General features: G+C 40.1%; 1 protein-coding gene across 3 annotated transcripts in view; it reads right to left on the bottom strand.

The window, feature by feature from the left end:
- The window catches only part of LOC127657659 (protocadherin-7-like), a 154043-nt gene extending 142896 nt beyond the window's left edge, over positions 1–11147 (bottom strand). For all 3 annotated transcript variants that reach the window (XM_052146522.1, XM_052146516.1, XM_052146524.1), the window contains exon 1: positions 7298–11147. In XM_052146522.1, coding sequence (XP_052002482.1) covers positions 7298–10384 — 3087 coding nt within the window. In that variant the 5' untranslated portion in view covers positions 10385–11147. The remainder of the gene's footprint in view (positions 1–7297) is intronic.
- Positions 11148–14352: the final 3205 nt, after the last annotated feature.

Genomic DNA, 14352 nt, shown 5'->3' on the forward strand with positions numbered 1-14352 from the left:
AAACATTTAGACAGTGTGGGATTTCTATGTATTTATTTATTTTTTATGTTGTTTTGTAATTAAACTGCATTATTGAACATTGACAAAGTCCAAAATTGTGTAGTGATGGGGATTTTTTTTATTATTATTTATTTTTTAACATGGATTTATATGCCTTATAATGCCTCACGTAGAGCTGTTTTGAAGATAATATGTAATATATCTTATTTTTTTGAACATATCTTTTGTGATGCTGAACCATCAGTGTGTATTACATGTGCCAGTGTCCAGTGTCACAATGACTTTTTGACAGTGACACCTCATCTGTTCATATCACTTATCTCTACACTTTATTATATATCAGGGGTTCATATCCATTCCATTATCTCTCTCGCTAGTTGCTAGATGATTCTTTTACTCCCTAAGGGCGTCAAAAAGTCACTAAATCTAGTTCCAAAGTCACTAAGTTGGCAACACTGTTCTCATCTTGTGCTGTCTGCTGTCTGTGAGTGTGGTTTGTTCTCTGTATTCGCTGTGCTTCGCCTATACAGCTGGAGTTTTGCTCACTGCCCCCTGGAGAAAACAGGTAGAATTTCAATCTTGAATTTGTCCAATAATAGGAATATTCCTTATAATGCTCCGGGGACATGATTAATTGCTTTATTTATTTTTTTACACATTATATTTCATATTATTAATCGCACTAAATTAACATGTTAAATCAACAGCCCTAATTAAAATGTACGTATATGTAATAACATGATTACCGTGTTCTTTTTTAAAATAATTTTAACTGTTAACTGAACATAGAGGTAAGTGTATTTTATCATATTGCTGTTGCCACAATTTTATTAAAGCAATAAACCACTTGAGGTAGTGCATTACAGTTATTTCACTGAGGTAAACACTGCACAAACACACAAATTACAAACAGATCATGGATGATTTAGAATGAGAATCTGCAATGTTATCCTGACATGAACTGCAGAAAATGATAAAACTGGGAAGTGTGTGTGTGCATATGTGTGCTTGTGTGTGTGCGTGTGTGTGTGTGTGTCTGAGTCTTTCTTTACAAATTATAATCCAGTGTGCCCTGTGAGTTTGGACACCATCTGAATTGAGGTACAGATGAGGGTTAAGCACACATATCGATGACACCGGCACTTACAATCAGCACAGCAGCAACCAATCAAGAGATGATCTCACTTGCCCCCGCTGCTTCGGCCCTACTGCTTCCTTTCTTCGCTTCCATCATTTTAGCATGATGAATGTTACAAGTGCATCTACATTGCTTCAATCATAACTATTCACGTGAAGATTGAGGAACAAGAGACTATGAGATATAATAGAGAATAAAAAGAGAGGTAAGGAATGAAAGAGAGAGACTCTAGGAACACTTGAGCTACATCCTGCTGTCAACAGGCAGAAAGGATGGATTACTTACAGTAACAGAAGGAGGAAAAATTCAAAGAGACGTGGCTGTACTACTTGTAAAAGGTCAAGTGAAATCACTACTACTGCGCTGCATAAAGAAGAGAGAGAGAAAAAATGCAACTCTACATTGTAATGTTTTCTCTGTTAACTCAACCCTGCAGTGTATCAAAGGCAAAGCAGCTTTCATATTTCAGGGTGAAGTTTTACAGGTCATTTACATTACTGTTTTACATACGGCTATGTTGGCCTGTACATGCAAAGGAAGAGTTGGCCTCTATTTTTCAAAGTCACACTGATCTGTGCAGTTCTGCCTGCATTTAATGATCTAGTTGTGGAGTAAAACAAACAAACAAAAAACTAAAAAACCAGCTTAATTACATGCATATGGTCATTTGTGAAATTAGCTACATTTACATAATATTTGCAAATGAATACATTTCAAAAGTCTCTCTTCCTCGTTCTGTCTCTCTCAGAGGAAGCTACATGGACGCATGTGTCATCTTGAGTTAGATCTGTACCTGTGACATATTTGGTCAGTGTTGACCATTTAACGCTGGCATTCAACTGACAAGCTCTCCCTAATAACACAGCAATCAAGCCTTCAGCTGATCTAATTCTGTCCTGGTCTCCATTACCCTCACTGAGAACACCACCAATTCTGTGCCATCGCATGGTGTGTAATTTAATGTGACGTGACAATGATGGCTTGTAGTTAATTTTATGGTTCTGTATTGTTAAAAAATTTAATATACGGTTGCTTGTAAATGCAGCTTGATTGCTTCATTGATTGTAGGGTGATTCTCAACTTTGAGGTCACTTGAAACAGCAAACATTTTTATTAAATGATCTAAAAGTCATTTTAAAAAGTTATTTAAACAACAAAAACAAAACTATTATTAAAAGGTCATCCAGGCAAATATGTGCTTCCCTCATTGGCTTCTTCTTTTCATTTTTTTATTTTTTTGCTCTTGAACTTTAGCTTTAAAAACCACTTTGTTTTTAATCAAAATTAGCTACGGTGATTTGCATTGATGTCTCCCTGCAGCAAAACAGGGTGAGTGCAAAAGCTCACACAAACACTCATCAATGCAGTAGACGTGATCACCATTTGCATGGGTGAGTTTTTGCACTCCTCACACATGTCCAAAGTGGCTGATGTTTTGGTCCACCAGGCAGGGGTCATATGTAAAACACATGCAAGAAGGAACGAACTGCATCGTACAGGCTGAAACTACAACAGACCAAACACTGACCTCAAAAGCCTATACCAACAATGATCTCGGCAATACCCTCAGACAAAACTAAATATGGACATGGTTTAGTACAATCCAAACTGTTTCCCCCTTAAAAGAAAAAAGGATTGGATGTGATTTGCAGATATTTGATTCGTATGTTGATATTGGCTCAAATCAAACAGGCTGCTATAACTCCAGTCCTATTTGTACAAAATAGGCAAGAATCCCTTTTCATCAGTGAATTACACTCATGCTGTTCGAATGCATTTAATCGCCTCTGATCTAGAGAGAGAGACGGAGATCAGGGGAAATGATTAAAGACTGAATCCAGGCCATATTTCCATATTCATTGGTTTAAACCTTTAGCGGTTATGGATATACGCCTTTTCACCTTTTTTTCTGTGTCTTTAGAGCACTGACTCAAGAGAATCGAACAGCTAGAGTGGCCAAAAATACAGACTGGAAGGAAAGAGCACTCTCCCATTAGAGACATTATTTGTGAATAAACATTAGCCAGTTCAAACAACCAAACCAGTTTTTTGAGGTGTTTAACATTAGAAAACGCCTTGAAATATAACATTTCTGGCTAGCCGGAGAGGTGGCGTCTCCCACCTGCATTAAGTTAAATCAACGACAGCTTAAATGTCTCATGTGCAATGGGACATGGAAACACTAGAGTTGTCCGATTACCTGTCTGGAATGATATGGTGTGTGTGTGTGTGTGTGTGTGTGTGTGTGTGTGTGTGTGTGTGTGTGTGTGTGTGTGTGTGTGTGTGTGTGTATGTGAAGGTTAGGGGGATGTAGGTAACATGAAACCAGGCCAAACATTTACGAGGCCACAGCACTCGATCCCTCTCCACAAACACACACACACACACACACACTAAGAGAACTGAGAACAGTAAAGACCTTTCTCTAGCCTGTTAACAGGGCCCTCTTTCTAGTCCCTGTCTCCTTTATCCTTTCCTCCACTAGCCAGAAAACAGAGAAAGGAAGGGGAAAGAGAAAGCATCTCAGATGTCAGACCACAAGAGCTGAAACCAAATACGGTCAAAAAGAGCACAGCCTTTTCACAGGGAGTAAAACACAGGTAATTTTCATGGATGACTTCACCACAGGGAATTGTACTGTGAAGGAAAAATTAAGCTTGTCTAGAAATGGGAGAAACAGGGTATTTCAATTCAGCTACAAGATATTATTAATACCACTATACTCTATGTTCTCCATTATTAATTTAAAAGCTATATGCCAGTGTATGATGAGGCCATGAGAACCGACTTTTTGAAACTCAACAATGTTACAATTGCTTTTTTATGCTAGGGATGGGAGACAAAATCGAATTAATCTAAATTAATTCTGATTTCAATTTAAAATGCACTTATGTGTGTGCCAGAGACAAGAGTGAGATGCTAGAAACAAATGCTCAGGCAGACATAAAATAAAGACAAGTGGACACTACAGAACTGACCGCAGACTGGATGTATCAACCAAAGCGACCATTGTCCCTGACTGAAACTGCCATCTTGAAATTCATTCACAAACGCAAGCACATAGCAACTGGAGAGTTTATTCGTGATAACACGTCAACAAACAAAATAATGATGCATCAAGAATCGCCACACCTCTATCTAATCTAATCGTCACTCCTCTATATTATGCAGTTAAATGCTAAATGAAAGTACTAAGAATCTTATTTAGATGTGCATTTACAATTAAGACATTTAGCAGACTTTCTTGTCCCATTACAAAAAGTGTTCATTACTGTGTTTCAAATTAGAAACAAACTTAATACAACTATTTTACACAAGCCTTTCTTTCCTCCCAAAACAATAGTGTCCACTATTAAATACAGTTACATTAAATAGGGGAGACTAGGGCTAGTTGTCACACAACGAAGTATCAATTTGATTTTGAGTCAAAAGTCCAATCGTGCAAATATGTGTTTTATCTCGCAGAGGTTTTGTATATCAGTGTGTACTTAGGACAGAGGGTTCTTAGGACAAGGTATTTTTCATGAAAGTCAAGTCAGGGCATGTTGTCACATTTTTGTTGAGGCAGGTTTTACAATTTATAAATTACAATATTTGTTCACCAAAAAATTTTTTTTGATATTTTTGTACTTTAGCCTATAAATGGCTGTTTAATGTAGGTGTAGATTTAACAAGAGTGACAACATGCCCCACCATTGGGCCAACATATGTTTATTAAACTGTATCTTTGATGAAAAATGTATCTTTGGTGAAAATGTACAATAGCTTTTTTTGTAGCCAAGACTTCAAGGTATGTGGCATGTGAAAATTGACTTTCAAAAATAAACCTACCCTGTAGAGTAAAAAGTGTAACAACTACCCCAGTCTTCCCTATATCATACAGCTCTAAGCCTTGATCCAGTGGGACACTCAAGAATAGTCTACATGTTTTGTTCCATGATGACTGACAGATGCAGAATGACACTGTGAAGGGAAGTAGTTAAAAAAAAGAATAAGGAAAAACAAAACTACTAAGGTTACTTTAAAACATCATTCTGCTGACAAAAGCAAGCTGGGAACATATTAAGCTCAAGACATTCTAATGACTTCTCCCTGTAATGTATTTCATATAGACTATTATGCTATGCAGCAACCTAAATGGGTTTTTGTGAGGGCATGTTGGCTACTCCTGATAATGCTCAATAAAACATCTAAAGAGCCCCTGTTAAATTGTCAGCAGGGATATACGTAATGACACTGGGCTTGATCTCGCCTCTTGCCAAGGACGCCGTAATTGCAAACTGGTAATAGTGTAGAACTCTTTCGCTCAGCGCCCTAAGAAGAAGTAGGTTTCATTTGAATGGACAAACAAATGGACAGACCCCAGAAAGCATTTGTAGCTCTCAAATAAAAAGCAAATAAATAATTATCTAAGCAGAGCACTTGGACACACAATAAATGTGCCGCTGCAGTAAATGGAGTCTGTGTTTAAATATGCATGAGATGTCCGTAAGAAACATAGGCAACAGTACTCTTTTCGCAAAGAAGTGCAGACACCTAAACAAAGCGAGAGAGGAGAGAGAGAGAGAGAGAGAGAGAGAGAGAGAGAGAGAGAGAGATGCGAGGCAGAGCAAAGTTGTCAACAAAAAACAGAAGCTGTGCAAACAGCCTGAATGTGGAAGATTTGCATCAGGAAAAACATCTTAAAGGGATAGTTCACCTGAAAATGTCATCATTCACTCACTCTCATGTTGTTCCAAATGAATTAACTTTTTTCCCAATAGAATACAAAAGATGTTAGGCAGAATGTAAGCCTGAGTCTCCATTCACTTTCATTGCATTTTATTTTTTTCCTTAACAATGAAAGTGAATGAGATTTTTTAATTTTTGTGTTTAATGAATGAAAGTCATACAGGTTTGGAACAACATGAGGGTGAGTGATTAATGTCCAAATTTTAACTTAAAAAAAAAAAAAAACTTGACTCAAAGTAGATATAGAAAATCCCCCCAAAAATTGTAAAGGTGTGTGTGTGTGTGTGTGTGTGTGTGTGTGTGTGTGTGTGTGTGTGTGTGTGTGTGTGTGTGTGTGTGATGGGTACTATCTTGCAGCTTGTGTTTAGAAAGGCCATTGTTCTGGAATGCAAGGGAGGGCACTATTTACACCATGTTAGATAGGAATCAATAATGCATTAACCACCTTTGAAAACACATGAAACGACAGGGCAAGTGTTCTTTTCCTGGCAAATCTGGAAAATGAAAGGGCTGACATCATTTTTTATTAACCTCACCTAGCTCTGAATGATCCACAGGATGGGAAAATAATGATATAAACTGATTATTTCTCATGTGTGCCTTAGAATTCAAAATCTGTTTCGACCCTAATGTAACAAAGGATATATTACGCTTTAAATGATGGCATAAATGACAAGGAGAGTGAGAGAGGTATGGGGTAACAATAAAGATAAGAGAGTGTGAGATAAGGAAGAGAGAGAGAGAGAGAGAGAGAGAGAGAGGGAGGGGTGGAGCATATATTTGACTGCTTGGTCAGTAAATTGGTCCAGACACACAAGAGTACAGGAAAGTTAAATGTGACCTCCCTCCCCAATGTTCCCAGTATGTTCAGATAAGCAAGCTAAAACATGACACCACAACTAACATTACACCTTTTTCACTCTTTTCTAACTCGGCTTCATCTCACTCACCCCCCTCTATCCTCCCTCCCAGAAAAAGAAAGACGTAACCATCTTTTGATAAAAGAGCTTGGGTTATGCTGCGGCTGCAAGCCTACTGCTGAGATGGAATAGCTGTGAACCAGAGCCATATGTGATGCCATTCAATCTTCAGACACACACACACACACACACACACAAAGTCCATCACCACTGACACAACATCTGCCCTACAACTACTCTCAAAAAGACGAGGAAATGTGTCCACAGCTTGGCCTCTGTATCTCAGGTGGCCTGGTGAATATGATATCCCTGACTGAAGAATGCCTTGATTTCGCTTTGTGCACTACATCTAAATGGCACTCTGAAGCGAAGCAGGTCGATACAGGGAAACAGAAGCATCAGCTAAAAATACATATATCTAGCATGATAGTATTACAGTGTAGGCTGAATAGTGTTGGTGATTAAGATTTAAAGATTTCATAGATTAAAAATAAAGAGATGCCCTTACCTGTTTGTTGTACTTGTTCATGGTTTGGCTACTGTACTCAGAACAGTGGTCTGATCCAATGGATATGTTATCTCCAGTGCCGACAAACGTGTTGGCTGGTGGCAGGTCCTGAACTGCTTGGTGCTTTTTTCCTGCCGTGGGTGACTGTGGGTGCAGCTGAACAGTGGGCAAGGGTGAGCTGGATTTGTAATGGCGAGCAAGATCTGGGCTACCTGGGCCACCATTGACAGAGCGATAGCGGCCCATTCCTGGACTGTCTGACAGTTTCTCGTTTACGCCATCATAGCGCTGCCCGTTTGGCTTGGATGCCTCAACCGTGACAATGCTGCTATACAGAGGTTGTTTAGACTTTTTCTTATTCTTGTCCTTCTTGGGTTTCTTGCTTTTGTCATGTTGCTGTGGTGTGAAGAAGTCTTCGTGGTCTTTCTTTCCAGCCTCATAACCGTTCTTGTTCTTGGGGCGGCAGTAGCGTGCCATGACCACCACAAGAATAATAAGAATGACTGTCATGATACCTGACACAACACCTATGGCGATGCTCAATCGTTGCTTTCCCAAATCATAGTTGGGGTCACCAGCAATGTCAGCATTAATTGGCGTGCCAAGGCTTCTTGCAATTTGCGCTTCAACAATAGTGAAGTTGGAGAGTGTTTCATTTACATAGATGTGCACCAGTGTTGTGGTGCTTTGCGATGGAACCCCACTGTCATTCACTTGCACAACCAGGCGATGCAGGCCAAAGTGTTTTTGTTCTAGTTTGCTTACTAACAAGATGACACCTGTTCCTGCATCAATTTCGAACAACTTAAATGGATTGCCGCCAACTATACTATAGCTAAGATTAGCATTGACACCTGTATCAGTATCTGTAGCTGTGACAGTCCTGACCACTGTTCTTACATTGCTAGAGGGGGGGAGAAGTGTGTATGAGCTGTTCATTGGAAACGTAACAGTGGGAGGATTATCGTTTTCATCCACTACGATGAGAGACACTGTGGCCGTTGCAGACCGGGGTGGCTCGCCTCCATCAACAGCTTTGACACGGAATGAATATGTGGTTTTTTGCTCGCGGTCAAAAGCCATGGTTGAGAAGATGGTCCCTGTGTTGTTGTCAATTGAGAAAATGTCCTCTTCCTTCTCAATGTATAGACTCATGTCTGCATTTTGTCCTTTATCGGCATCCATTACTGTGACCATGCCAACAGGGCTGTTGGGTTGCAGGTTTTCCTTTACATAGAAAGTGAATACATCCTGCATGAACTTTGGCTCGTTGTCATTTTTATCCGCCACCTGGACTACCACAGTGGCTGAGCCCTGCATAACAGGCATGCCTTTGTCTTTGGCAATAATTTTGAACTCGTAGCGTTCTGTCTGCTCCCTGTCAAGTATGGTGTTGACACGGATGTCACCGGTGTCTGCATCAACGGAAAACAATCCGTTCACAGAGGAGTCCAGGGAGTAAGCGATTTCTGCATTTTTGCCACTGTCTGCATCTAAGGCCACTACTGTGACAACACGCTCACCAGGAGCATTGTTCTCAGGAAATGAAACTTCCAATGTGCTTTTGCTAAAAATGGGTGGATTATCATTCACGTCCCCAACTTTAACTAATAACGAATTGTTGCTCGAGAGACTAGGGCTTCCAGAGTCAACAGCCACAATGACCACATTATACTCCTGCACTGCTTCATAATCAAGTGGTGCTGAAGTATGGAGAAAGTACTTCTTTTTATTCATTTCACCCTCGACCTCACTTGCTGGTTTGAGCTGAAATGGAACATCGCCCACTACTGTGCATGTCACAATACCATTAGGTCCCTTATCACGGTCTGAGACTTGGACCAGAGCAACAGGCGTATCAACAATCACATCCTCCGCCACATTAGCCACGCCATCTTTGAGAAAAATGCGTCCGATTTTTCGAATGTCAATATTCGGAACGTTGTCATTTTCGTCTTTGATGTTGATGACCACCGTGGCCTTATCGGTCTTAGGAGGCTGGCCACGGTCACGTGCCATGACTGTAAAGCGAAGCTGGCTGACATCTTCGCGGTCAATTCGATGCAAAACACTGAGCCAGCCAGTGCTTTCGTCAAGCCGCAACAGTCGCCGGACTGATTCGGTGGCTGCTCCGAAAACATACTCGATTTGTCCATTCACACCAACATCAGTATCACCTGCTTTTAGCTGGAGAATGGGGGCACCAGGGGAGCTGTTTTCTGGCAGGTCTGCCTCATACACACTTTTCTCGAAGCGTGGGGTGTTATCATTCACATCTGTGATCATTACCCTAAGAATGGCTTGGGAGGAGCGTGGGGGGTCGCCCCCATCTCTAACACGCAGAGTCAGCTCATAGGAGTCACGCTGCTCTCTGTCCAGAGCCCCTTTGATAATTAGCTGCGGCTGCTTCTCGCCGTCTGTGGTGTCAGCAACTTGAAGTTCAAAGACACTGCTACGACTCGCCCCCTCGTCAAATCTCCGCTTGCCAGTGTGAGTGTCAACACTGCTGGAGCCTGAAGTGCCAGTTCGTCTGATGGAGCTATCGCCGTTGTCCTGAATTAACTCGTATCTCTCAATTCCGTTTCTACCGAAATCTCTGTCGGTGGCCGTGGGCAGGAGATAAAGTGTACCAATTGGTCTGTTCTCCTCCACTGAGAGAGTAAGGACGGGAGAGGGGAAAGACGGCGTGTTGTCGTTTATGTCTAAAATAATCACTTTGCCCTCGAAGAGATCGACCCAGCTCTGAGCTGGCCCTATCACTGACACTTCGAAATCTATAAAACATTCGTTCTCATCAAAAATCATTTGGCACTGCGGCAGCTTTTCGCGGTCTATCCGCCGTTCGTTCGTGCTCAGGTCTCCGGTCATGTTGTCGATTTTAAAGTACTCGGAGCCGGATTCTAAGGTAAAAGTCACATCCATGCCAGCCGTGATGCCGAGGTCCGCGGCTACATTACCGACACGGACATCGGCGGGACCCTCCTCAGCCAGGCTGTATCGAAGCACTTGCTTGGCTACGGGCTGACTCAGCAGCTGTAGAATAAGAAAGCAGTATCTTAAACAGTCCACAATGCATGTAGTCCTCATTGTTCCTTACGCAAAAATGAACGTTAATCTATTTTAACGTTTTTTTTTGTTTGTTTGTTTTTGTTTTTTTTTTGCTAATGATTAAATCGTTTCTTCACCGGGACACCTCTCTGTGGTGACCAAACTCAGGCAAAATAGCGCATTATTTAAAATATTGTTTTCCTCTTATCCTAGGCTCGCACTATTCCTTTATTTCCATTAATGTGTCCTTTAGAAATACATGCAACTCGTAATCAAATTGCGTCTTCAAGTCCCGTTCCTTCAAATTCATTCAATGTTAAGCTTGAAATAAACATGCCAGAAAATACTTGCTGAGACTACTCCGTCTTTGCCATTACTTGTCATCGATGGGAGTGTTTTCATTAAATGCAGCAAAGCCACATATTCAATCCATTGCGTCAAATCAGTTAATAGGCTTTTAAAATCCAGCCTTCCCAGATTCGGACTCTCTGCTCCTTATGATTTCCCACGAAAAGGAATACAAACTGCAAGATGGAACTTCTTCGCTCCTTGTGCCACTGATATAAGCAGCAAACAAACTGTCCTCTCCGCGTGCCTGTTCGTACACATAAGCGCATTGATTTTTCTCCAGTCCACGCAACAGCGTTTAATAGTTCTCTCACTTGCACCAAAAAGGGGCAAAATGTCCGCAGTGCCACTGTGCCGTTCAGTGCCACGGCAAGATGCAAAACCGAACGAGTAAGTGAGTTCAAATCCCGGCAGAGATGCTAGGAAAGTGTCTTAAATTCCAGCGCGAGGACGGTCCCTCTGTCCAGCGCGCGCCTCTCACCTGCAGCAGAAGCGCGTGTGTATCTGCAGCACTCTGCGCGCGAGTCTCTCTCTCTCTCTCTCTCTCTCTCTCTCTCTCTCTCTCTCTCTCTCTCTCTCTCTCTCTCTCTCTCTCTCTCTCTCTCTCTCTCTCCTCCCCATTCGCGCTGCGCTCCCTGTGCGACAAACAAAGCTCAACTTGATCGCTTTGTTTTAGTGTGTGACGAGGGTCGCTTCGTTTTGGTTCACAAGGTCAATTTATTGCAAAGTATTGTGTATATGGTTTACCATCCGAAAATGAGCAATTGGTGAGCGTTGGGTTTCGTTATCTAGCCTACTTAGTCCAGGGGCGCGTGCTATTTTGTTGTTGCTGTGTCAGTATTTTATTATTATTATTAATATTATTATTATTTATTTATTTATTTATTTATGTTGCACTCATAGCAGCGTGGTCTAAATAGGCTATATATATTTTCTTTCTTTCTTTTTTAAAAAAAAAAAAAAAAAAAAAAAAAAAGTGTTGCGTCTGCATGATGTAGCCTATACATAAAAACCACCGGTATTACTCTCAAAATCACAATTCGATTGCTATCATCGGTATTTCATTATTCGGTCGAATACAAATATTAAATCTTGTTTTCATCTTAATAATCCCTTCTGTCTACACTTTTTGGTCCGCGCATCCCAATAGTAGTCTAGTCTTTCGTTATCCCATTCGCATCCCACATCGTCTCGGTTACGGTCTGTTAGAATGTAAATTATGTGTGTGGTCGTTTGTGGTGTGATGCTTTTCTTCGGCAGGAGTAAAAGTCTGTGGTGTGTTCTTCTACTACTATACACTCAGCATTCCATCTGTTGTGGACTTTTTTTTCCTAGCAGAAAAGGCACCACGGACAGCGACGCCCGTTTTACTCACTGGTGGATAAGGAGTGAGTGAGTGCGGTGACTCTCGCGGATCCCTTTGAACACTCCGTGACCAAAAGTCTGATTTGAGATCATACAGTGCATGTGTCACTGCACAACACAAAGGTGCCATTTTATATTCACTAGTTATTTACCTGTTTAGTTAATATAAAAACAGCGTATACAGATTATGTTTATTTACATGTGGATGGGCGGGTTTTAAGGAATAGGTGGCGGGTTTTAAGGAATAGGTGTGTACGTGTGCCGTTTGTGGCCAGCTAAATTCTAACAGAAAGTGTAGAGCTGACTGAACTCTCAGCGTGCGGTGAGGGTGTATTGGACTGGAGCTGTCGCCTGCGAGGAAGCCTCCCCTATTCTTCGTATGAACACTGCGCCAATTGTCGCCACACAGCGCCCTCTGTTGTCCACTTGTTACTATACTGAACAAATTAGTCATTACTGCCTATACTGTATGTTGTTGTTAGGCTGGATTAGTAACACGTATAGATAGCAGAGTTTACCTGAGATACTTAGATGCTTCATCTATGCATCTGATCTACTTTCTTTCAAATGTGTGAGTCAAATTCGGTCACCACTTTCACTTCTATTCCCTGCAGTCCGTTTATGCCGTCCCTGCCGGACGTTAATGACATTTGAAATGAGTGCTTTCAAAAGCCACTAGAGGGTGTTACCCTTTTTAGTGTAGAGTGCACAGAAGTTAAGAGGTCAACATTTTAATATAGAGTTATTAAAGAATCATTATATTTCTAGGCTCTTCCCAGGTAGATTTTTTAAGCTGAAGTAGGTTTTCCATGATATTTTGCTTGTAGGTTCCTGTTCACAAAAATGTCATTTGTGACTGAAAAACAACACCTAAACCATAAAGTGAGCAGTCAATAAACTTTACAAGCACATATAAGAAAAGCTTTGATGGGATTAGGTTTATGGCTTACCTATAGGAAACAGTTAATGACACTATTGAAACAATAAGAGAGGTGTTGAGGATGTTTTAGACAATTAGAAGCCAATTTTATTAGTGTGTGTCAGCTGTAAATTATGTCAGACTATTAACATTTTCGTTAGTCAACATTTCCTATAGTTGTCTGGCAACTTGCATAGTTCCAATCAGGCTAAACAATCATTTACATTTTTTCAATGTATTCTACTATGGGTCACTTTGTTTCAAATTGTGGGTGTAAAAAAAAAAATCCTCATAATGTAACATGAAATAGTTCTTAATGTGGTAGTTCACCAAAAATTAAAATCCTCATATTTTTTGTCAGCCTCTGTTGGTCCTTACAATGCAAGTTAATGGTGATCAGACCTTTAAAGTTCCAAAAAATCACATAAAAAGCTATAAATAAAAGTAATTCATAAGACTCCAGTGGTTAAAGCCATATCTTCGGAAGGGATATGATAGGTGTGGGTGAGAAACACATCAATATTTAAGTCCTTTTTCACTTTCAGTTTCACATTCTTTCACTTTTTGAAAGTGAAAGTGGAGATTTATTGTAAAAAAGGACTTAAACATGATCTGTGTCTCACCCACACCTATTATATAGCTTCTGAAGTGTTGGATTAAACCACTGGATTTATATGGATTTCTTTTATAAGGCCTTTATGTGATTTTTGGAGCTTCGAAGTACAGGCCACCATTCGCTTGTATTGTACTGACCTACAAAGCTTACATGTTTTTCTAAAAAAGCTTTGTTTGTGTTCTGCAGAAGAAAGGAAGTCATACACATCTGGGATGGCATGAGGATGAGTAAATGATGAGAGAATTTTCATTTTTGGGTGAACTATCCATTGAATGTTCTATTATAGTCCTAGTTATACATATTATGTCATCAATATGAAATAATGTTGATTTGATTCTTTGTATTAATTTTTTTTTAAACAAAATCTAAATAAAAATGCCCCTGAAAATCAAATCCTCTGGGAAAATATGGCCTTTAATATAAAAAGTTAATTTCTAATGATGACTTTGTATTAGGACTGCACAATTAATCGAAAAAAATTATCAAGATTACAATTACAGCTGTCGCAGTTATATAATCTCACTTCATCACAATCGCGTTGTGTGCATGCATGCTAAGGCAAATCTGACATGTTTAAATTAGCCTAAAAGCAGATAAGTGATGCTGACTATCTAAATTATACTGTGTAAAATGTATTCAAAATGTGAATAACACTTTTTGTTTTTTATGCAATTGTCCCACAAAATAAGTAACTTAATGTAAATTATATTAATTGAATTGAATAGTCAATTATGATGTTTGTCATAATTGTGCAGCCCA

The sequence above is a fragment of the Xyrauchen texanus genome, chromosome 2 (genome assembly GCF_025860055.1).
Source record: "Xyrauchen texanus isolate HMW12.3.18 chromosome 2, RBS_HiC_50CHRs, whole genome shotgun sequence".
NCBI lineage: Eukaryota > Metazoa > Chordata > Actinopteri > Cypriniformes > Catostomidae > Xyrauchen > Xyrauchen texanus.